Source organism: Ciconia boyciana, chromosome 2 (assembly GCF_034638445.1).
Source record: "Ciconia boyciana chromosome 2, ASM3463844v1, whole genome shotgun sequence".
Lineage (NCBI taxonomy): Eukaryota > Metazoa > Chordata > Aves > Ciconiiformes > Ciconiidae > Ciconia > Ciconia boyciana.
Window position 1 is genome coordinate 136,352,461 of NC_132935.1, and position 23,126 is coordinate 136,375,586.

The following is a 23,126-nucleotide window of genomic DNA, read 5'->3' on the forward strand; positions in this document are numbered from 1 at the left end:
GGCCGCCCCCGCCCTCTCCCCCCCGCCGACCCGCCCGGGGGGGCGCGGGCGGCCTCGCCGGCCCCGGGGCAGCCCCGCCGGGCGCCGCGGCGGGGAGGCGCGCTCCCCGCGGCCCGCCCGAGGGCCGGGGGAGGCGGGCTGCGCCCCCGCGGAGCCGCCCCCCCGCCGCTGCCGCGGGCGCCCGGGGCGCGGGCGCGCAGCGCTGCCGCCCGCTGACGGAGCGGCTCGGCGCGGGGACGGCGCTGGCGTTTTGGAGGGAGTTTGCATGTGGTCAGTGCTGTGTTGCTGAGCCAGCCCCCAGCTCACATTACACACTACTGTATTTATAACCTCTCGGAGCTGTTTCCCCCTTCAAGCAGTTCTCTGGGACCACCTTCTATTGGCTTCAACCTCTCCCACTTCTTGACATCTGAGCAGCTCTGAGAAAGGCTCATCTAGGTCCGAGTGTTTATGCAGCGGAGACTGGCCACTAGGGCTAAAGACCTGGATTATCTGAGCTCAGCTGCCTGCTGCAAAGTCTGTCGTTGCCGTTTTGGAAAAAAAAATCCCAACCCCGATCTGTTTACAGTGAAAGTTGACAAAGGGTGGTGAAGTTGGATCTTTCCTAAACTCTCCTGCCTGGAACCTGAGACTTGCATGCCATGGATCACACACTCTTTGGCTGCCTGCGCAGCCCCCATGCCACTGCGCAGAGCTTGCACCCTTTCTCCCAGTCTTCTCTTGCCCTGCATGGAAGATCTGACCACATGTCCTACCCTGATCTGTCTTCTTCTTCTTCCTCTTGCATAATAGCGGGATACCCCAATGAGGAGGGCATGTTTGCCAGCCAGCATCATAGGGGGCACCACCACCATCACCATCACCACCACCACCACCACCAGCAACAGCAGCACCAGGCTTTGCAGACGAACTGGCACATTCCTCAGATGTCGTCTCCTCCCGCCGCGGCCAGGCACAGCCTCTGCCTTCAGCCCGACTCAGGAGGACCCCCGGAGCTGGGCAGCAGCCCCCCCGTCCTGTGTTCAAACTCTTCCAGCCTGGGCACTAACACCCCCACGGGGGCAGCGTGTGCGCCAGGGGACTATGGCAGGCAGGCTCTGTCCCCGGTGGAAACAGAGAAGAGGTCCGGCAAAAGGAAAAGCGACAGCTCAGGTAACGGCTCACGCTTTCCCCTGCGGGGCGGGACCCCGGGCGGAGGGTGCCGGGGGGAGCTGCGCTGCCGGGCCCCGGGTCCCCGCCGCGGCTCGGCTCGGCCCGGCCCGGCTCGGCTCGGCTCGGCTCGGCCCGGCTCGGCTCGGCTCGGCACGGCTCGGCTCGGCGGGCCCCGGCCCGGCCCGCCCCCGGCCGCCGCGGTGCTCCCGCCGCCCGCTGACAGCGGGCTGCCGGGTCGCTCCTTCCCTCCAACGCGCTCTCGGGATCTCCATCATTAAAGCAAGCTTTAGTAGGGCTACGGGGGGGGGAATAAAAAGGAAAAAATCCAGCACGTGATAGAGCATGAAATCAAGGTGGTGGTGAGGGGGGGAGAGTTTCCGACAGTGCAGGAGAGACGCGTTTGTAGTTTTGGTGAGGATTTTAGCATCTGGCCCGCGCCCCCCTCCCCCTGCCCGGTACGCCACCTCTGCTTCAACATTCAGAATACAGCGCGCTCCTTCCCCTCCGCCCCTGCGCCGCGGAGCTGCCTGCCGGTCCGAGGCGATTGCACAACGCTGGGAAACTCTGCCCGGGAAGCGGGGATTCGGGAGAGGAGCTGCTGCCTTGCTGCCCTGTAGGGTCTGGCTGCGCCTGCATCAGATCCTCAGCGTGGAAGGGGCAAAATTTGGAGTCTGGAAAGCAAACGGGTGAATGGGAGTTTCAGCTTCGCTTCAGTTTGCTGGTGGCGGGGGCGGAGGGAAGGAAGGACCTGTCTGACTTTGAAAATCACTGCAGTTCTTACTTAAAGGCGAGCATAAAAACATGTAGACCCCCAGTCATTCCAGGGCGATGATTTGGCACCGCTGAGCGTGCAAAAAAACCCGACATAATCCCCGCTTTTTAAACGGGCAAAGCCTGTCAAAGTCCCTCTCTGACAAAAGCCACTCGGCTAAGGCAACGCGACTGATGGCACTTCCGTTAGGGCGCACATAAACCGGGGGGTCATCAAAAATATACTGAGACAGGCAGGAGACACTTGAAAAAGAGAAGGCTCAACAGTTTGAAAACTCAAGAGCAGGCGTAGCGAATTGTTCTGTTATCGAGGAAGAGAAAGTGAAAGGCTTTTCCAGATATTTATGAAGTTCATAGCTGAAACCGTGACCTCTTTCACTCGAAATGTTGTGAGCTCGGTAAAGTGGTAAGGAACAGAAAATATTTTAAAAAATAACCCTCAAAGATACCATCATTTTCTTCATTGTCCGTTACATTAGGAAACGTTTACAGTAATTCGGAATGGGTTTAACTGAATTTCATTTTACGTAGCTGGTATACAGGCTGAAAACTCTTCCAAGATTGAAAGCTGTATTTAGTTACAACGCTGGTGGCAAAATCTATTGTTGCATCTTCATTACATTTTATGAGATAAAAGGAATTCTCTGATTTTGTGAGGTGTATGAGCAATACCAAAATTCGAGTCCCCATTACTACTGGGAAAATAACTGGATGCCTGTCGGTCTAAGGATTTATTGTATTTGTCAGTCTGTCTAAAGCTGAAGGAAAAAAGGAAATCGGTCCCTTTCGCTGTCAGGGAAGTATCTGTATCGCTTTCTGTTCATTTCATTTTGCAATGCAAACAAAAAAAAACACCAGTGGGGAATGTCCCAAACCTTACCCTGAAGCGACTGGAGTCTGCCACTGGATTTAGTGGATGGGGGCTCGAGCTTTTAGCCATGGTTACGCTTATCTTGTGCTGTACTCCAAACCTCACTTTCTAAGACTTTCTGAACATCAAGGCAGGTAACTATTTCCTCCTCCCCTCCCCTAAGAAACAAATGCTATGGCCGTTCACACAACTGTGAATCTCTCAAACTGAAAATAGGCATCTTTTGACAACAACTGGGTAGCTGCTGTATCTTTGGTTTTTCTTCAGGAAAAGCCTGAGTTTTGGACTGAACATTTAACCCCACCCCTTTATTAATCCTGAGCTCTGGTGCTAGATATTTAATGCCCTTCTAATGCATGGCAGCAAGAACTATTTTTAAGTCACTGCGTTTCTATATTTGTCATCCATAATTGCCCCTCATTTGATTAAAAATCATCCCCTTTATTTCTCATTAATCTGCTTTTTTTAAACAAATTACCGTACTTGAAAGAATTTAATCCACGCCTTCCCCACTTTTTGGAGACATTCATCACACTTGGAACTACTTCAATAGGCGTTTGTATAAAATCCTAATAGTAAATAACTAAGAAGTGAAGAGAGACTGTTTAAGTTTCAGTGCCAGCATTCTGAGACAATTATTAATGCTCTTGCTTATTTACAGATATATTTCCTCTTCTTAAGCATATCACTTACTTAAAGCCACAGAAAGTTCAGTGTTTTCTGAAGCACTGAATCTGTTCCGCATTTCAGAGCAGAATTAACCTTAGGCTACCCCTTTCTTGCACTGCTCTGCTTTTACTTCTGAATGTTTAAGATCAGGAATGTTGATTCATAAAGCTGAGTTTATAGATAGTTTAAAGAAAGTAAAAGTGAACTTCTATCATTTATCTCCCAAACTAGTAACTGTTGCTCAGCCATATAGACACTCTGAAAATTTACCAGCAGGGATACCCCATTTTACTTATTTGTTATGATGGCGGGAGTGTAATTTTTTAAAATTATAAACAAAAATCCAGAGGGCGAGCAAAATTTTGTACGATGGACTGTGTGTTTATCCCTGTGCTTGCTCTTTTTCCCTGGAATTCACGTGTTGCAGGGGAATGGGAGGATAGAAATATTTTGCGCTATGCTCTGTTATACTTTTGTTTGGGATTGAGAAAGCAAGGTGAAATGTGCTTCCGTGGTAGTTTTATAAACTGTCTGACTTACAGTTTTCTTTTGCCCTAACCCAGGTTTTAAGCAGTTTGGAAAGTTCCCTTTGAAGATATTGAATAGGCTGCCACAGAACAGGGTGAAATTGCCAACTGTTCTTGTTGTAAAGGACTGGGAAATACTGCTCACTTAGTCATCGACCCCTGCATGCTACAGCTGTCAGTGTCTCCAGGTTTTGTAGTCTCTCTCCCATTATCTTCAGAACATTCCTTTCAACCTGCGTAGGCCCAGAAGTGGGTCAGTAAACTAGCCTGCGAGTTGAGGAGTGATGCACACAAATCTTTAGATGTTAACGTTTTGCAGTGAATAATGGCATCTGCATCCTTGCCTTTGTAACTCAGCTCTGTGTATGTCAAGGATGTAGGAGTAAAAAGACGATACTAAAGTTGAGGATAGGTTGCAAAGACATTCGCTTATTTTGAAGTGCACTAATGGTCAGAATTATCTGTGTGCTAATGAGGTGCGGATGAAAACCATGCTGAGTGTATCAAAAACATATTCTTGGAGAGCTTTGTTGCTTTGTGGTATGAGTTGTTCTATATGGAGTATTTTGGATTTTTCTAATGCCTCCCCTTCTCATTACTTGCCTGTGACTTTTGAGGCCATTTTATTTCTGGTTTTTATAGAGTAAGTTTTGATTCTCAGACGATGCAGAACACATCGAATGCAAAATTACTACTGCGATTGTCTAAGTTGGCTTACTTAGGTCCAAGATTTCTTAAAACTTCAGTCAGGATAAAAGCATATTAATGCCTGTATAGAAAGTGTAGTCTAGGCTTACTGAGAAATACAAAAAGAAAGTGAATCTGCTAGCCTTAAGGAAGCCTAAAATGCTATGGTGAAAAAAATATCTGTACTATGGTGAAAAGATTGGGGGGAGGCTGAGTACTGTTGAAGGAGTACTTCTAAGCACTACAACTATTCAAACATTTAATTGTGATAGATAATAAGTAAAGTTGATTCCAGTTAAAGTCTAATATAATTAAACACATGCCCCCAGACATGAGAAGCTTTTTTTTTTTTTTTTAAAGTTTGACATGGAAAAATGCTTTAATATGGCGCAGATTTCCAAGGAAAGGCTAGCAGGTAATAACAACTATTCATATTTTTGACTGTATTTACAGTAGTATCATATAGAAACACTGCTGTGAAACCTACAAAAACATTTCAGGAATACAGTGTTTCAATAGCTGTTCTGCTGGTTTTTGTTCATTGAAAAATCACATGAAAAGAAAACAATACTATTTTTTTCCAGTATTTTAACATCTTTTATAACCTACCTATTCTCAACATGCAAGCAGTAAAAAGTTACATCTCCAGGGAATTTATTTTAAACACATCTAAATACCATAAATCATATGCGCTTGTTTGAAATGGTCTCTAAAAAGCAGGTCATTTTGATAAATGATTATAAATACTGTGAAATCATGGGTTTTGAGGACTTCTGATTGGTTTCTGAAACACATCAGTAAGAAAAATGAGCTGCACACTTGTAGTCAAAAAGAACTGTGTAACTGATTCATCAATATGTCTGTGCTTTTCAGCATGGTTGTAAATGGAAGCAAGAAAAAATACATAATAAAGCATAGTTTTTCTGGAAAGAGTTAATTTGTTTGGTATCTAGTATCAAAGCATCACTTACCATTAAAAAAACCCAACAACAACAACAACACACCTCTGTAGATTTCATAAATGAAACAAGTTCAAAATCCGATGAAAAATAATCATAGTTTTAGGAGAAAACTTTTAAGGCTGATTGCTTAGCAATGTTGGGCTACCTAGTGGGCTACTTGCTGGATTGTTTAATAGATGAAAATTCGCAATATGTTCACTTTTGTTCTCTGTAGCAATCAGGAACTTTTCTAGGACTGTGAAATTTTTAAACACTATTTTACTGATACGTTCTCAGAATTCTTTGCTCATAGCCAAAGAGTAATTTTGTGTGGACAGAAGTAAGTATGGCCTCTAATTATGTATTTCAGTCTGTTTATATATATCATTCAGAAGGATTTACACTTCCCCCCGCAGCCCGCCCTTTTAGAAACATCGGGGTCCCAATCCAGAAGTTCACTGGAGCACAAATGTTTTTGTGAGAAAGTCTATTGACTCTAGTGGAACTACTGAAGTGCTCAAAGTTTTTTAAGCTGTTGGAGCTTAATTCTGTTACTCTGTTTTAAATCTTTGGCACAGAAATGTAATTGCATGTTATTCTTTTATTATTTGGTATTAAGCACTATCAAGGATCCCAGTCTTCAAAGCAAAGTCACTGAGGGGCCTGGATGAGTAAAGTGTGGTACTAGAACCAAATGCAGAAGGAGATATGGACACACGGGGATTAAAGATCCAAACATTATGGCAATATCTAGAGAAAATTTCACTAAAACTTTTCAAAAAATCATGGTTGTGGTTACCTTTCAGGATTTTTAAACTGCTGTTGCATGGTAGGGAAAGAAAAATGCTTTATAATTCTTGCAGATATTTACTGATAAAATATTAGGATTGCCTGATTGTTTGAGCATTGCCAATTCAGCATTATACATATAAATTGAATTTAAATTTAATTGGTTTTAACATCCTAGGATAAAATTTGTCCTGACATATCTAGCATAACTTCTCTAGTATTTTGCACAGTAAGTAATCAGATTCTGTTTTTTTTTTTTTTTTGTCAGACTTGTTGCTCTATTTAGACATGCTAATTATTTAATAAGTGCTTTTTAATTGAGCCTGTTAATCTGCATATGGTTTGCCATTTGGAAATACTAGTGATGTGACGACTCGATATGCTGTATCACTGAAGTCTTCAAGAGTAGGATTGAGCTCTGTGTCTTGAAATTCAAGGGAAGGTGACAACATTATCTTTGCTGCTGTCTGCTGATAATCTGATATTGCTCACCGGATTATTGCTTTCAGCAAATACAGTGTTACACGGCAGTATGAATGGTTGCTGTAGCATGTTTCTTTCAGTAGCAAAATGTATTCTACCAAGCAGCTTTGCTAGTCTCCGGAAAGGAAGAGAAATAAATCTGGTTTCATCTGCTAGAATGAGCAGAGTTTAAATCCATCAGTAACATGTAGTTGTGGTGGGGTTGGGTTCAATCCTTATTTTTGCTATGTTACCCTGTGTCCTTGTTCTAATACACTTCAGAATGCAACTTGAAAGGACGCGAACGGAAAGTCATATTTTAAAAATATAAATACTTGCATATGTTGCTAATAAGGTTTCTAACTAAAATAGTGTGGCGTTAGAGAAGTTTGATAAACAGTGCTTGAGGCTACTTCATTACATCAGTGCACAGCTGGGCACTGAACCCAGCCTTATGCTCTGTCTCGAGCCTGTGCCCTGTCCTTTTATGTCTGTTTCCCCAACCTATACAATGGCAATGCCAGTGCTTTCCTTCCATTTGTAAAGTACCGTAAGCTTTTATTTAATGAAAAGCTTTGTGTGCGTGTGTGCGCGCGCTTGCTTTTTTTAGTAGGCTTTAAAGACTTACAGATCTGCATCACCATTTCTCAAGTACTGCTGGTGGCAGGGTAGGAGCGGGACAGTACGCAGCCACCCCGCAGAAAAAGCTGCCTTCCCGTTACTCAGCAAGGCAATTGCATCACCTTTACCAGCATGAGCTTGTGTGGCTGCATAGGTATGCACAGCAAGAAGTCATTTGACTTCTGGGGTGAGTGTCTGGGGTCTTTGGTGACCGGATAGCTGCCTTCCTATTGTATTTAATGCAAGTTTGAATTAAAAAATATCCTGATGTAATTGTGTTGGATGCACACAGTCTAGTCTTGTATGTATTTGAAGTATTTGAATCATTAAAAAAAGCTATTAAAATAAATGGTTTATAAACGTACATGCTAAGGGAAGTTTCACGTGGAAGGTACTGATGACAAAACTCCCACTGATTTTTGGTAGGGCCAGATTTTAAGACGTGTGTTTTTACTGTGAATGTAGCTTAGCCTGGGAGAAAAAGATAGAGCAGTGAGCCGTGCTCGTCCTTAAGCTTTTTGTGATACGCTGTCTTGCATGCTTCCAGCAGCAAACATAGCAAAGAAATGCTTGTGTAAAAAACCACTGCTGCCATTGGTCTTAAGATTTCTAGAGTGGTTGAAACACATTTGTTGTCCTTGTTATATATTAAAGTATATTACAAAATCTGTTTCCTTTGAGAAGTTTACCTAAACCATATCCATTTCAGATAATATTTTAACAGAAAAAAAATTAAATCACACTGATGTTATTCAGTCGCTGCTATTTTACATATATATATATCGATCTGTAATATCAGTAGTGCAGAGTTGCATCACTGTATCCTAGCATTCACTGAGTGATGCAAAGTGGAAAAAAAAATCATTAATATAATGGGATATAGTAGTAGACAGCTCACTGTCATACTTGAAAGTTGCTTCTGTAGTCTTCTACTAAACTTTATAAGTAGAAAACTTAGGCTGTCAAAATTCTACTCATTAACATCAATGACATTAAAGATGTAATATTCATTGTAGATTAGGGAGGATGTCCTTCATTTTGAGATCTTGGATCTACAGAAGACAGTAACATACCTCCTATCCGTAACGCGAGTTTATTTTCTGTATGGAATTGTGAATTTTACAAATAGTTGGGGGTAGGTTACTTGACTGGAAGTAATGCACATTACTAAATAGGCATGTGATTATACATCAAAAGAAAAATCAGAAATCACATTTGGAAATTGGCTACTGAATATTTTGTTGGTTAATGATGAATGTGATCATTCAATACTACGCGGTCTGAAATCACTGGACCTTCTTGCTCAATACAAAGAAAAAAAGCACTCTGAACTTTGTATTGAAAATTACCTGTGCTGAATAAACCTTGCAGTAGTAGGAAAAGGGGCCCTTAAAATACATAAACAGAAGAAAACATACACAAAAACTTAACGGTCATTTGAAAGAAAAGTTATTTTGTACTCGGACCTATGTTTCCTTTTATCTTTCTTTTCAACAAATGAAACAAAATAATTGACCAAACAGCAGAAGAAACAAGTCTCAAAGGAATGAGTCAAATCTTTCATTTATGATGGAAGAGCATAGTTTTACTAAACCAATAAAATCCAGTGGATTATGAAACCCTAACTGAAGCCAAGTAATCTTTTTTCTTTCTTTCTTTCTTTCTTTTTTTTTTTTTTTTTATGAAGCTGCTTCTTGGACTAGAGAAAAATTGGTTGATTGAACATTATTTTATAGCAAATAGGATATGAAAAACTAAAACTGAAACAGATTACAGCAGGCTTTTAAAAGTCATTCTTCCTTCTGCATTCTCTCAGATCTCTAATAGCTATTTTTTATTTTTAGCAAGTGAGCCTGAACAAATGCTGCCTTACATAAACTGTGTAGATGCGCTTTAGTATCCTCTGCCACCATTGTGAGTTTTAATGCTTAGACTGTGATCCTACGATGATGCCAGTATGCGTTTAATTTTGTATGTTGGGAGATGAATGAAATCTTGGGTATGCTGAAGTCAAAACTAACTATTGAGTGGAGCCAGGACTTCACAGCAGAAGTACTCGTATTGCTTTGATATGAACACACCTGAAGTTAAGTGTATGTTTACACATTTTGGTGAACTGGGGGCATTAGTCACTTAAATTTACCAAGCGGAAAAACTGTTTCCCACTTTGGTCCTTCTAAAAATAGATACTAAAAAATCTGTTGGACATATGTGGTCTGACAATATAGCTCTGCAGAGTTGAATGAACCGTGGGGTTTTCTACCTGCCAAGCAAAAAATGGCATATTCCAGAAGCATGCAATGTACACTGAGTGTGCACGGGGGCTTCCTTGGAAAGGGGTGTTTTTACAGGGTGAGTGAGGCTGCTCAGGCACATGGGTCTCAGTAGCTTTTCAAGCCTTTCATTTTATTCCAGCTGGTGCAGAATACCAGAACGCTGTAGGCTCCATCCTCGTAGGATATGTGGTAAAGCAGAGCCTACTTGTTAAAATGTGCATATTGGTAGGAACACTGACTAAATGTCTCCTAAATTCATCAGAATATCAGTTGGTTTAGTGAAGGAAAAAGAACTGAAGTCAGATGTATTGATAAGCCGTACAATGGCATATTTTGTGAGGCTTTGCTACAGTGAGCTGGTAAAAACGGTTCAAATGGAAGCCTGTGCGGCTACGGCGACTTCGACCACTCGAAGATGCCTTGTAAAGCTTTGTGCTTAGAACGCCAGACAGTATTTTCTGCCAGATGAAAACAACAGGCTAGTGTGAGCTAAAGCGCGTTCACTCTTTTCAAATTGATATTTTTTGAACTAGACTTTAAAACCTAGTAAGAGTCCGTGAGGGATACTCGCCTTATGTAGGGCTTAGGGAGAACTGAGAACGTTGCCTGTCCTTTGCACTTCGGAATTACTAACTTGATTGACTCAAAAGTGACACAGTAGTATTAAGCTCTTTTTTTTTTCCCCTTTTCTTTTTTTCTTTCTGTGTTCTTGTTTTGGGAGTACCACGATGACCTCAAGCCGCAGCTGTGTGTTAAGGCTTTGCGTTCCCGAGGACATTAGAACAATACACACTAATGGTCTCCCTCCCAGCTCCCTCTCCCTCCCTCTCTCTCTCCCTCCTTCCCTCCCTCCCTCTCTTTCTTTTTTTACATAAGTCCATTTCTGAAGGAGTGTATGCCTGTATATCCTTTCAATTTCCATTTATCCTTGCAGAATGAGCACTCTCTTTATTGCAAAACAAAAAATACCACCCTTTACCTTAACCAGATTTCCGTTAGATGTTAACCTACAATAACTTAAGAACTGCAGTGATCTGCTAAATAGAACAGTACTGTTACGCAGTGTTAATCTGTTAGGCAATGCAAGATGAGACAGTTATGGATCAGTGGAGCAGAGTCAGGAAAAAATGGGAGGCTTCATTAGCAGCTGTTCATAAGGTGACTCGAATCTGCAGCATTACCTTTTCTGGTATTATTACTACTTTAATTTACATGATTTGCTAATAGGTTCTATTATTGGGCCAATAAAAAGAGTGACTATTCTGTCTGTATTCTTTGTTTTCATGAAATATTATATTATTATTAAAAATAGTAAATAGAATAACTTAAATTATACATTTTTTTAAAAAGATGTGAATGAGCACAGGAGAAAAAGCTGGAGACAAGGGCTCAAATACTTTGGATTGGTTTACATTATGAAGAAATGTGCTGCCAAACTTTCCTGTAGCTTTGGTTTAGCTTTGCATTTTAATTATTTTTCTCCACTCATTCTGACCCCTTTGCTTTTTACACTTTGATACATTGCTACAACTTTATGAGGCAAACATCTTTATTGCTTTAATGTGAGGGTATGTACAGAAATCTAACAGTATTTGAACCCTATAAAGCTATCTTTATTTCACTGGTTCCAAACTGAAATTTAGACATGCAGAGAAGGCGCCAATGGGGTTTGCAGTCTGCTGGCATGAGAAATATCAGAGATTTAATGTTTTTGTATTTGCAAACATATCACGAGAGCTTTGCCAGATATGACACCCAAACAAACACTTATTTTTGGATAGAGATTGTGTGTTTCAAGTACATGGCTAAATGCATCCAGCCGTTTTGAAGTATGTTTGGTGAAATACAACTTACAGAATGACCCAATCCTTCAAAGTTCTTAGGAAAGCCGTTTCCTTCCCTCCTGCAAAAGCCACTCAGTGCTTTGCCAGTCTGTGTACTGATGCTCTAATCCTGTCAAAGCTTAGGTTACTGTGTATAATTCTCTTGGAATTAACAGTGTAACACTGAAAAAGTTAAGCACAGGCATGTCGGTTGCTACTCTGTCATTGATTCCTTTAGCTTGATGGTGTGCGGCTAAGAAATGTTTGTAGTTCCACAACATATGGGTAGATACCATAAAAATATTATTTATGGAGGCTCTGGCTTGCTTTGTGTTTTTCAAGCATGTTTCCACAACTAATTGATAGTCTTAATTCGCACACAAACTAAAAGCTGTATCCATGTTAACCTTGAAACATATGGTTGACTTGATTATGTAGATAAGTGGAAAGCTTGATGCTACCCATATAGTGGAGTCTGGCTACATGTTATTGCTGGCCTATTAATTATAAGGACCTTGTTAACGTATCAGCAGACTCTTACTACAAAAGGTGGAGGTGAAATCCACACTGAGCTAGAAATGCAAGAAATACTGCTCTTATCTGAGCTGTTCATATGAACCTACATGGAGCTTTACTAGTTCAGAAGTTGTCTGAGGGGGGTACATGTTCCCTAAATACTTCTGGAAGAGTATTTCTGCAAGTTTGGGAACGGCCATACTGAAGCAAGTCCAGGGAACATGCGTAGCATATTGCACAGCAAGCACAAAAAGAAGGTCTCGCTAATCAGCCTTTGCACCTTCCCTGCCATGTCATTTAATGTCTCATATATCTCTGCTCTCCATAAAGTGTAAGAGCTAGCTTTATGCAGTTAAGGTCGGTTTCTTTATGAAAGCAGACAGCATTTCCTTTCCTTATAGGGCAAGAATGCACAGATGTAGGAAAAAAATGCTCACAAAAGAGACCTGGGGGTAAGCACAAAGCATTTTTTTTACAGGAGCAAAACAAATTTGTCCTTGGTTTCCCTAGTACAAGGCCATGGGCTGCTGCTTGTTCTGAACAGGGTGAGAACTATGATTTAGAAGATCTTATTTAGCCATGAGAGTCTGCAAGTTGCTTTTCTCAATCTTCTCTCTCTCCAGCATGTTTTCAGACTGTTTTGCAAATGACTTTTACACCACTTAGCAGAAATTGAATCCTGTTTTCCTGCCCTGGCCCTCTCTTGGCTCCTATTTTAACCCTGACAAAACCAAAGCTGATGAAATGATCCTACCTTTCAATCATACCCAACTGAAATTCCCTTCCTGGAATCCTTCTGGTTCCAGCTTACCCTTTCAGAGTTAAACTTAGTTCCCTGCAAGGCGTTGCCCAACTGCTGCTCAGCCAACGTTTCAGATCCTATTTCTTATCTACTTCAATGTTTTCTCTGTGCTGTCTCAAGTGTGTTCTTCCTTTTTCCATTCACACTCTTCTTCGTGTTCGGTATGGCTCACGTACATGCAAGAAACATCCATAAGCAATATTCTGTCATTATCCTATCGGCCCCAAACCATCAGTTGTTTTACTGTGATCTTGCTTTTGGTAACTGTAGGCCAGTCATGGCTCTTCTGTGCATTTATGGTGTGTAAGAAAAGTGTGCAAGGCTGAGAGTAAACAGGAAAAAAAAAAGAGAAAAAAAAGATGTTTCGTGTGCTCTCTCTTCTCTTCTTGAGGTTTTAACTTCATAAGGGTGTGCACCACAGATCAGATTCTGTAAACAGGTATAGCGGAAATCAAGTATGACCCACACATGACAATGCTGATGGTTAATATTTAATAGCAGTGATGTACCCAGTGTTGAGCAGAGCCTTGTGTAAAAAGGGAGTATTTGAAACTAAGCCAAATGGGTGAAAAAAAAATGCATCTAACATTCTTAAAATGCACTCTTTAAATTCCAAGATTTTAGGTAGTAATTACTTGTGCCAGAAGGAATGTGCTTCAAAGAAAGTAAAGTTCCATTTTGAAGGGGCCTGTAAACTCTTTAAATAGCATTGGCAATTTGTCCTTTCACTCTAGTTTTCTGTAAGAAGAATTTTGAAAACAGTAAAATATTTTTTTGTTATTCCATTTTATTGATATAATAGACATGAACATACATTTGTTGTGTGTGTGAGTGTGTGCGTGCATGTGTGTATCAAATCTAAATTAATAGAAGATAGGGACCTGGATAGTCCACTTGATTTGACTGGACCAGCACTTGGTTTTACTGTGCTATATTATTCCTAAATGTGTTTTTAAAAACAGTTTGGGGAGGATGAGGGAACAACAGGCAGGGAGAGAAAAGAAAAGGTACAGGAGTCTTGCTGATACCTTTTGAATGCTCGGGCTTGGCAATTTTGCAGCTATTTTAAATATCTAGAGTTTTTCAGTGCAATATCAGCAAATAGAGTGCATGGTAAAATTACAGAAGATATTAAATCTGAACTCTGGAGACATAAATTCACATGAGGATCAGATCACAAGATTGGCTGCTTTCCGGCTAGTCTCCAGTGGGCTTTTTTCCATATCACAAAAATCACCATACAGTTTGGCACAACCTTCAGGCTCAGTGAAGCGGGTTCTGTTCCAGGACTGAAATAGCCAAAAGCACTAGATGCCAGAACTGAGGTGCATTTGCAGTGTAGGACGGAGACAGTTTTACAGCTTTTGTCTCAACTCTTCTTTCCCCTTGGTAGGAATAAATCTCTTTGGGTTTTGGTAAGAGTTCTATCAACTTTATAGAGGAAAGAGGGAGGAATGAGATGCTAACCTTAGTATTTGTGACTTTAATAACTAACGAAAACCTAGAAGTGTGTTGTGTCAGTAACTCACATTTCTGCAGCACACATTAGAATCTAATAGACAGTATTTGAGAAGATTTAAAAAAAAAGGATAAAAAGATACTTTTTTTGTCAAAATTAGAAAAAATTTAAAAAAAGAAAGTTGCAGGCTTCTGAAAGGAGGGAGTCCTGCTCCCTTCCCCCACCTCCCATCAGCAAGCTGATGTTTCCAGCAACTTCAAAAACAGAAGACTTCTCTGTAATCCTAAATGTACATAAGGAACAGATTAAAGTCCTGATTTGTGAAAAAATTTGAGCATATGCTTAAGAACCATTGACTTCAATGGGAGTTAAACATGTCCTCACACACGCTTCTTGAACTGAAGACTAATAAGGATATTAAAAAGGATCAAGAGGCTGCCCCCCTTCAGGAAATGCTGCAAAACTGTCATAGCTGAAAGCTTTTTTTGTCATAATCATACCGACTTTCATCACTACCCTCCTCACCTTACTTCCAACCTTCACCAAGAGGAGAAAACAACCCTTCTCTCCCTCTCTTCCCCTCCCTTCTCCTCTCTTCTCCATGCTGCTCTATGCCAGGCTAAGCTTTCTCTGGCTCCAAAAAGGAGAGAAACTACAGACTCTGCAGTGTCCATTAGGGATGCCATTATTTCCAGTGTAATGGATGTGGATGATGGTCAGATGCTACAGTGGATGGTGGTTGAACAACCCCTCTGAGAGAATTAATTACAAGATAATTAATTACATTGCTGTCTAGCTATGCAGACCTAGGAATGATTGGAAGGACATAAAACACAGTACAGGTAAAAAAAAAAAAAAGGAAACCTTGCTAAAAAGTCACATGTAATTTACATAGAGGAATCCTATTTACAGGAAAAAGGTACCCCCCGCCAAACAGCTATCCATATTAATATTCTTTTATTAGACGAGTGACAGATGGAGTGAAGTAGTGATGACTAAAAGGCTTGAGTGTGGGTTGATTTCTTTCAATTCAGTATGACAAAAAGGGTTATGTATATGGTTTGTGAGTGTGGTATTCATTTATTAAATGCTCATTTGGACTTTAAAAAATAGCTTGCCTTCATTAGCAGTCTCAGGAAACAGACTCCATGGTGTAATAAATCTCACTTGCAGGAATTTTGGCCTGATACTCATCTTAAAATACTCCGAACTTTCTTTTTCTGAACCTTGTCTCATGCTCTACTACAGTCCTAAGTAATTTATCTTTTCTGTTCATCATCCAGCTTTAGAAGGCAATTCTCATGCATCCTTATACATAGGATTAGTTAGTTTGGGGATGAGTCTTTGTTCTTATCTTCAAGTCATTCATTCCAAATTTTTCATTTTATTTTCTTAAAGAAAACTCTTTCTACAACTGAAGGTCAGAAGTAACTTTGGCATAATGGCTGTTTAGCATATTATCACTTATAGAAAATAATTTATGTAAGAATCATAAAGCAGTAGAAACATTAAACCTGAATATAGTTTGGAAAAGAAAAACTGCTGAGAAGAATGCTCATCAGGTATAGGAAAAGCTGAAAATGGACTGTATGTTTCTTTCCGCCTCCCATATTTTATTAAATTAGCTCATGTAAATTAGTAAAGATGTTTCGTGCCAACTTTGTTTACGTGCTTCTTGAAGCAGCTTTCTTTCATTCAAGTCAGAAAAAACCACAGATTTCCATCCATGGTTTTGTGTTTTCACTAGTTGCCATTTACTTTGCTGCTGTGTGTGTTGTAAAACTAAAATGAGATATCCAGTTGTTCTTTACTTTTGTCCAGTGGAGTGTACTTATTCATGAACCTGCTCGAAAGTGTTGAGTATTTCAGTATTCACTGTGATAAGTCTGCAATATTTCTGTATTCTTAAGCAGAGACTTTCTTAAAATGTTTGAATTTGCACATTTCTGCAGAACGGGTTTTCCCATAGTGGGAAGAGGACTGGGAACGGACATTTACTCTCCCAGGGTTAGTATCAGGTAATGCTGTGCATTTCCTACATCATCTGTTTTAGTTGCAGAGGTATGGCACTACCACGTAGTTGCATTTGCCTGTCCGTCTCAATAGTAGCCCTCTAACATTTAAATACAAAGTCTTATGACTACTTAGCACAGCTTTCAACCATCTTAGGATGTATCAGGGTCCAGGCATAATGATGTATCCTGGGCTCTTGCAGAGCATTGTGGGTCCTGTGTCAGGCTCCGAACCACTGTAGGATGGACGTAATTGTCCTGAGCAGCAGGAATTTTGTAGCCTTAAAACTTCCCTTAGCATGGTGTGGCACAGCACACATCGACTTATGTTCTACTTCCACATCATGATGTGATCTCCTTTTTGTTTTCTTATATAATTTACTTGATAATTTTCTGACTGTTTCTGCTACTGTGTTTTGTTTTATGCTGATTTTCAGTCTGTTCTGTCTTCAAATCTGAGTTAATCTCTGACCACTTTTTGATAGCCAAGTAAGATGGATTCATATTTTTTTAAATGTATTAAACAAAAAAATATTGTTCCAAAAGATATTGTTTTGGAAGATATATTTTTACAATGACTTTATACAAACTTTATGTCTGCTACTAATAAAAAAGAAAATATTGCAAATAGTCCCTAACTGGGCATTTTGCTAAGTTAGTGTTTTATTCATCTTATTATACTAAGGAATTTTAAAGCTAGAAAAGCTGGCATTAAACTGAAAGGGCAATGGAAAGTTGGTAGCCTAAACATTTGTTTTGATTCATATGGAAGGAAAGAATTTGGACCAGATGCTTGAAAGAGCTCAGAACCCAGCAGCCCCCATTGTTCTTCATTTAGGTGCCTAAATGGTAACAGTTGGGTGTGCAGCTTTCTTGAAAGCTGATCCTTTTGTGTTGAGGCAGCTTTTAGGCTTTAGCCTATCTCTTCCTGGCTGTAGAACTTTAACTGTAAACATTTTGTTCCAGAATTGTCCCTCATCTGTATCCTTCAAGCATTTGCTTATAGTTAAGAGATCTATTGTTAATAATCCAGGGCTGCAACCCCTTCAGCGTGTCCTGAGTTTTAAAAATATGTGTCCCTCACGTTGCTTTCATACTGGGGACCTACTTCTCTGCATCTAATGCTTTGGTAATACATTTTCAAGGAGTTCAACCAGTGTGTGGACTCTCTGAAAAATGCAGTCTAGTCATATGCTTTTGTTTGCTTTAGGCTGGCAATCCTGTAAAATATAACATATTTTAAAGAAACCAGAGCTGTGCACTTTCTTCTATAAAGTAAGCTCCCAAACCTAGAAAATTTCTTGAGTCACGCTAGTGTACATGATGCTTGCAAATCATTGTGCTTATACTTCAAGGTTTGTAATATACAGATTATCATAGTATACATAATTGCAACATTGAGTTAAATCAAGATCAAATAAGGCATCTAGTGCACCTTCTTATAGCTAAAAAAAGATAGTAAAAATTGGCTCTTAATTTTACACAAGTTCTGTATACACATACCCACACTCTCACACACAAATACAAACACAGTAAAAATACCATTTCAACTTTTATTGTGCTGTGGGCTGTATAAGATGTTGTATTTGATTAAAAAACTCCTTTGGACTTCATTCTTGGGTTATGAGTTTTTAAAATTTAGATATAATTACTAAAAGGACGAGACTATTAGTAGGCTTAGAAGACTAATTTTTAGTAGATAAGCCACCATGCTACCGTGCACCCCAAAAGCAGAGAAGATGAGTGGCTTTGAAATAAGACACTGGACAGAAATCAAAGAGAAAAGAGTTGAGTTTCCAACTCTGCCATAGACTTCTTGGAAAAGAAAAACGTTTACTTTGTCTAGTAGACAAAGATGAATTTGTCTACTAGAACATTGTGCAGAAGCACCCAAGCAGTCTCCAGAGCTGGAAGTTAGCACATATAGGTCAGCATCATGATTTTGCCAGGCAAACTGCCCCTGCTGAGAGGCAAGTACATTATTTTGGTCAAATCACCCTGACTATGCTCCTTACAGGAGTCCCTGTGTAGACCTGCTAGTTTAATTTCCTTCAATAATCTTTACACAGTGCTGTAGTTATTCCATACTTCAGATCTTCAGTCTGTAAAATGCGCAAAACCAGCTTACAGTTCCGTATGTATAAACAGAGCTAAACCATTCAGGATGTCAAGCTAGACAAGGGAGTAGGAGGAGTCAAAATGCAATGATAATTGCAGTTACTAAATGCTGGGTGAATTACTGATCAAGGTATTTTTGAGCAGGTATGTGGCTCCAAAGAATAAATAACACATTTTATTTTATCATCTTAAATAGAGGAATTTTTATAATTTTGATGATTTTTGGAGCCAATTATTGGCAGATGTGCTTTAGCCAACCATATGTATAGAGGTGATGTACAGATATATTTCTCTGCCTCAACAAATATTCCAGCTTCTTTCCAAATGGTGTGTTTGTTTGGCTGATGCACGACCTCAGCGAGACATTTTTCTGAAATTGAATCCAGATCAAATGGAATGCCCTGCTGACTGGTGGGATCTCAGTGCTTGCCTTGATCAATGTTCCTCACCCTTATAGAAAATGGGCAGTTGCCAGGTTATCTGGGATTTTCAACATAGGTTCCTATATGTTATCCATAAATCTATTTTACCTTCTTTGACAGAGGCAAATATCACATCCAGTTAGCATTTGAAGACTATAACAACATAAACTTGGAGCAAGCTCTAGAATGTTTTTATTTATTTATTTTTCACATCGAGACTACACAGTTCTCTGAGTAAGCCTTCATGCGTTGCAAACCTACCAACTGCTGAAAACCCTGTGCCTTTTCCTCTTGTTGGACTGAGTTTGGTCAGTCATATTGTACAATTTATATTGGGTCCCACTAAAGTTTCATATCAATTTTCATGCTTTATTGCTCTGATGTAAAATTCTCCTCCACTAGAAGCTGTTGTGAATTGGCATATTGTGAATTGTCTCTCAGAACTAAGAACTTCTATCCTGAGATTTAATTGGAAGAGATCAAACACCCATTTTTTTCTTGCCTGTCACTGACTGACTCACTGCCAGGAGATATTCAACAGTCTGGCTCCTTTTGCTGTATTTTCAAGTCTAAATGTAGGCCATCAATATACCTGGATATTTTTCAGTACAGTGGTTATTACATTTCTGTACAGAGCTCTCGGAAATTGTGTGAAGGGTGCTATATAAATGTACAGATTAGAGTGGAGTGGATTAAATAGGACTGGATTTCTGGAATGCACATCACCCCTTACTATGAGTTCTCATAGTGTGGTTAGAGCCAGCCTGTACTGCATGAAAATTTTTTTGTGATGTCCATTTAACCAATAAATCTGTCATCACTGACTGGTCTCCATTTCCGCTGAAATAAACAAATCACTATTAGGTTCTTTGAAGCAGCAGACTGCCAGGAAACACAAAAGTCACTTTTGCTTCATCCACGGAGATAAAGTAGTTAGTAAGTGGAAATGAGCTGCAACTGAAGGAGCCTCAGTGTTCTCACACCTGCTAGAAAGTACAGTAGATTTCCACACAGCAGGAATTCAAACAAACCTCAGATCACTGTGTTCAGTGAAAGTGAGCTTGCCTAGCCAAGAAATGAATTGCAGGCCCTTAGAAACTACTTAAAGAAAGCCAGTTTCACACGGACAGAGGAAATTTGAAAGAGTCCAGGAAGGTCTTCTAGGTCCGCGATGTCCATTGAGTCAGCTGTTGTTTGCCTGGCACCATATTTCTGACCTCCACACTTCTCTGGCTCCCTTTTTGAACTAGATGGTCCTCTGCTTGCTGCACTTGGTGTTTCATTCCACAGGGTACCTCTCTGTGCCTTGACTGCCTTTAGCACCGAGTGTTTTCACATGTAAGTTTGCATCTGTTTTTCCTTTACTCGAGCTGGGATTTATTTCATTGCAGTCTCTGTTTCTCAACAATCCGTGGCTTAAGTCTTATCTTCTACCTCTTTTCAATGTGAAAAATTAGTCTTGAAAAGCTAGTAAAGTCCTTAATTCATTCTGGTTGTTCTCTGCTGAACTACTTCCACTGCTGAAAAAGATTGTGGAAGTTAAGCTTCTGACAGGTGAGCATAGTTGTTGTGAAGGGAAAAAAATGTTGGTTTTAGGTTCTGTAACTCAGTTTTAGGTTAACTCATATAGTTTACTTCTTCATAGAAGTGAAGGAAAATGTTCCTGTTAAAAATTTGCAGTTATTTTCAGCAAAGTAGCTTTAAGTTTTCTTCCTAATAAAAACTGACTTTTGACTTGTACAAATGTCTGTGAATATGAAAACTACAAGAAACTGCTAATGGAAGCTGAACTCATGACAGGAACAATTCATAATAGAAGCAAGATGATTTTTTTTTAGGAAAACCTAATGAATCTTCATTAGGGGTGGACCCCTGGCCCAGCAAAAGCTAATGAGAATTTTTAAATGGGACAACTTTACAACATAGTTTATAAATAGTGTTGAAAAAACTTTCATATTTCTTTATCCATTCAATTTTTATGCTTATTTCTAAATCATTTGATGCTTGTTAAGAGTTTTAACATCAGTATTTCCAATGACTTGTTTTTTTGTTGGAAAACAGTGTTATTACAGTTTCAATAAAAGTTCTATCTTGGATTTGGATCCACAGCCAGTAATTTTTTTTGTGCCTTTAGTCCTATAAATAAAATATTTAATTTGTTCTTATCCAAATCCTTTTAAGTGACTTATTTTCAGACTTGTGTTGACATTCCACTCTATTTTTTATTGCTAGCAAATTTAATACTTCACATTTTGAACTCATGATAAGGTAGAAACTATTCTTGTAATTACTGCAAGCATAAACACAGGCTTCAGTTATATCCTGTCCAAACACTTTTTCTAACCCCTGTATTCGGATTGTACTCTGATGCTTTGTGTATATACTGTGTTTTATGAGTTAATATGGACTTCTAAAAAAATTGACATGTTTTTACCAGTAGTGACTTAAGGGGACATTCCTGTATCTGTCCCGTTCCTGCCATGGACTGGGTGTTTGAGCGCTCCCAGCACAGTGCTGAAGTGTCTCTACCTTCCTTGGTGGGAAGATACTGGAGGGTTGAAGGGAACTGGAGAGAAAGACAGTGCTGCGTGGGTCCAGGGGATGTGCTTTGCCACACCATGTCCTGAGCTAGGAGCTTACCCCGTCACACAACCTCATGTGAGGGTGGGATGGGGCTGCCCTTCTTCCTTTCTTTTTCTCTGGACTTAGAATTGATTGCACTAGTGACAGGGAAACGTAAAAACAGACCCATGGTAAAATGGTATAAAACTAAACCAAAAGGAGTATGGCACTTGCTGTGGTGCCAGATGACAGGTCTAATTTGGAAAACTTCTGGATATAACTTGGGGCTCCAATTGACAATATATATTTCCTGGCTCACGTTTAATCCCACGTAAGTGGTGTTTCTGTCAATAACAGAAGAAAAGTGAGGAAAAGAAAGGCATGTATCTGTCTGCCATACGTATGACAGTTCAATTCCTACAAAATACACTACTTGTTTATAAAACTGGGATTAGTTTCCAAATTGCATTTGCCAAAATATCCTGAAATGAATCCATATGCACTCTGAAAAAGTGCTTAGAGATGGTTTTTCAAATGTGATTTTGGTAGCTTCAAGTCCTGAAAAGGCACATTTGTTGAAACTATACAACTGTTTAGGTCCTGATGTATCACAGACATAATCTGTGGTCATTAGGAATAAATTATGAAATGGTGGGAAGAATTGGAGAGAACAGGAGAGATTATAAAAGCTGAATTTCCTGAAAATGCTATATTCCAAATCTAGCTGGTGGGAATGTAGGAAATATGAAGTAGAAGATACAAAGTCTGGTCATGCCTTATCTTTTTTTTTTTTCTCCTCCAGTTGTCATCTTTTGTTTGTTTGTTTGTTTGTTTCCCAGAGACTTATGGCCCATCATTAACAATAAAGGCTGATGGTTTTCACATCAAGAAACATCTGCACACCTGTATCTTTGTATCAGTCAGGTAGCATGTAGACTTCTGCATAGATGGGAATCCTATTTTTGCCACTTTCAAGCTGATCTATAAAAGAAATAGAGGGGAAAAACCCATAAGATTAAATAAGCACAGGTATACCTTAAAGGATGTGTGAATAAAAATTGCGTAAGGGTTCTTGGATTATGTCCTTAGACGATTTATTTATGTAACTGCTAAAGCACCTTGTTACAGGAAGAAGGAAAATTTGAGGGCTACTAAACACTTAGCTCTACATTACATGAACTTCAAGGAATTTTAGTTATATGACAACTGTAAAGAATGTTTTTACATTTTACTGAGCAAATAAGGGATCACTTTCCCTGTTGATTAATTTAATAACTCTAAAGTTGTAAAGAAGGCAGTGAAGAAACAGATTTTTTCCAGATTAAAAATACTAGGATGAGGTAGTGCTAACATGGGATCTTCAAGCCATTTTAAATAATCCCGGAACTTAAAACTTTGAAACTTCTGTCTTTGGTTTGATAGCTAGTTTTGTAACAGTTAAATGTTTGGGAGTTTCCTGTTTACTTTGTCTTCCAACAAAAAATTGACCTGAAAAAAAGTATCATGCAGACTGTATAAATCCAATCAGAAAGATACTTCTTTTCTAATAATTAATCCAGTCACATAAACCTAGGTTTGGAATGATTGGACAAGCTCCAGGTAAGCATCAAAAAATTTCAGGGGTTGTTCAGAGCAAAAGCTACAGC

General features: G+C 39.8%; 1 protein-coding gene across 2 annotated transcripts in view; it reads left to right on the forward strand.

Annotated features, from left to right (window-relative positions):
* The first annotated feature begins 290 nt into the window (after positions 1–290).
* MEOX2 (mesenchyme homeobox 2) overlaps positions 291–23,126 on the forward strand; it is a 54,677-nt gene continuing 31,841 nt past the window's right edge. Inside the window, exons 1-2 of one of the 2 annotated variants that reach the window (XM_072854204.1) lie at positions 298–584; positions 793–1,152. In XM_072854204.1, the coding sequence (XP_072710305.1) occupies positions 816–1,152 (337 nt within the window). In that variant the 5' untranslated portion in view covers positions 298–584; positions 793–815. Of the gene's footprint in view, positions 1,153–23,126 lie in introns of both variants that reach the window. The other variant, XM_072854203.1, reaches the window with a different exon arrangement.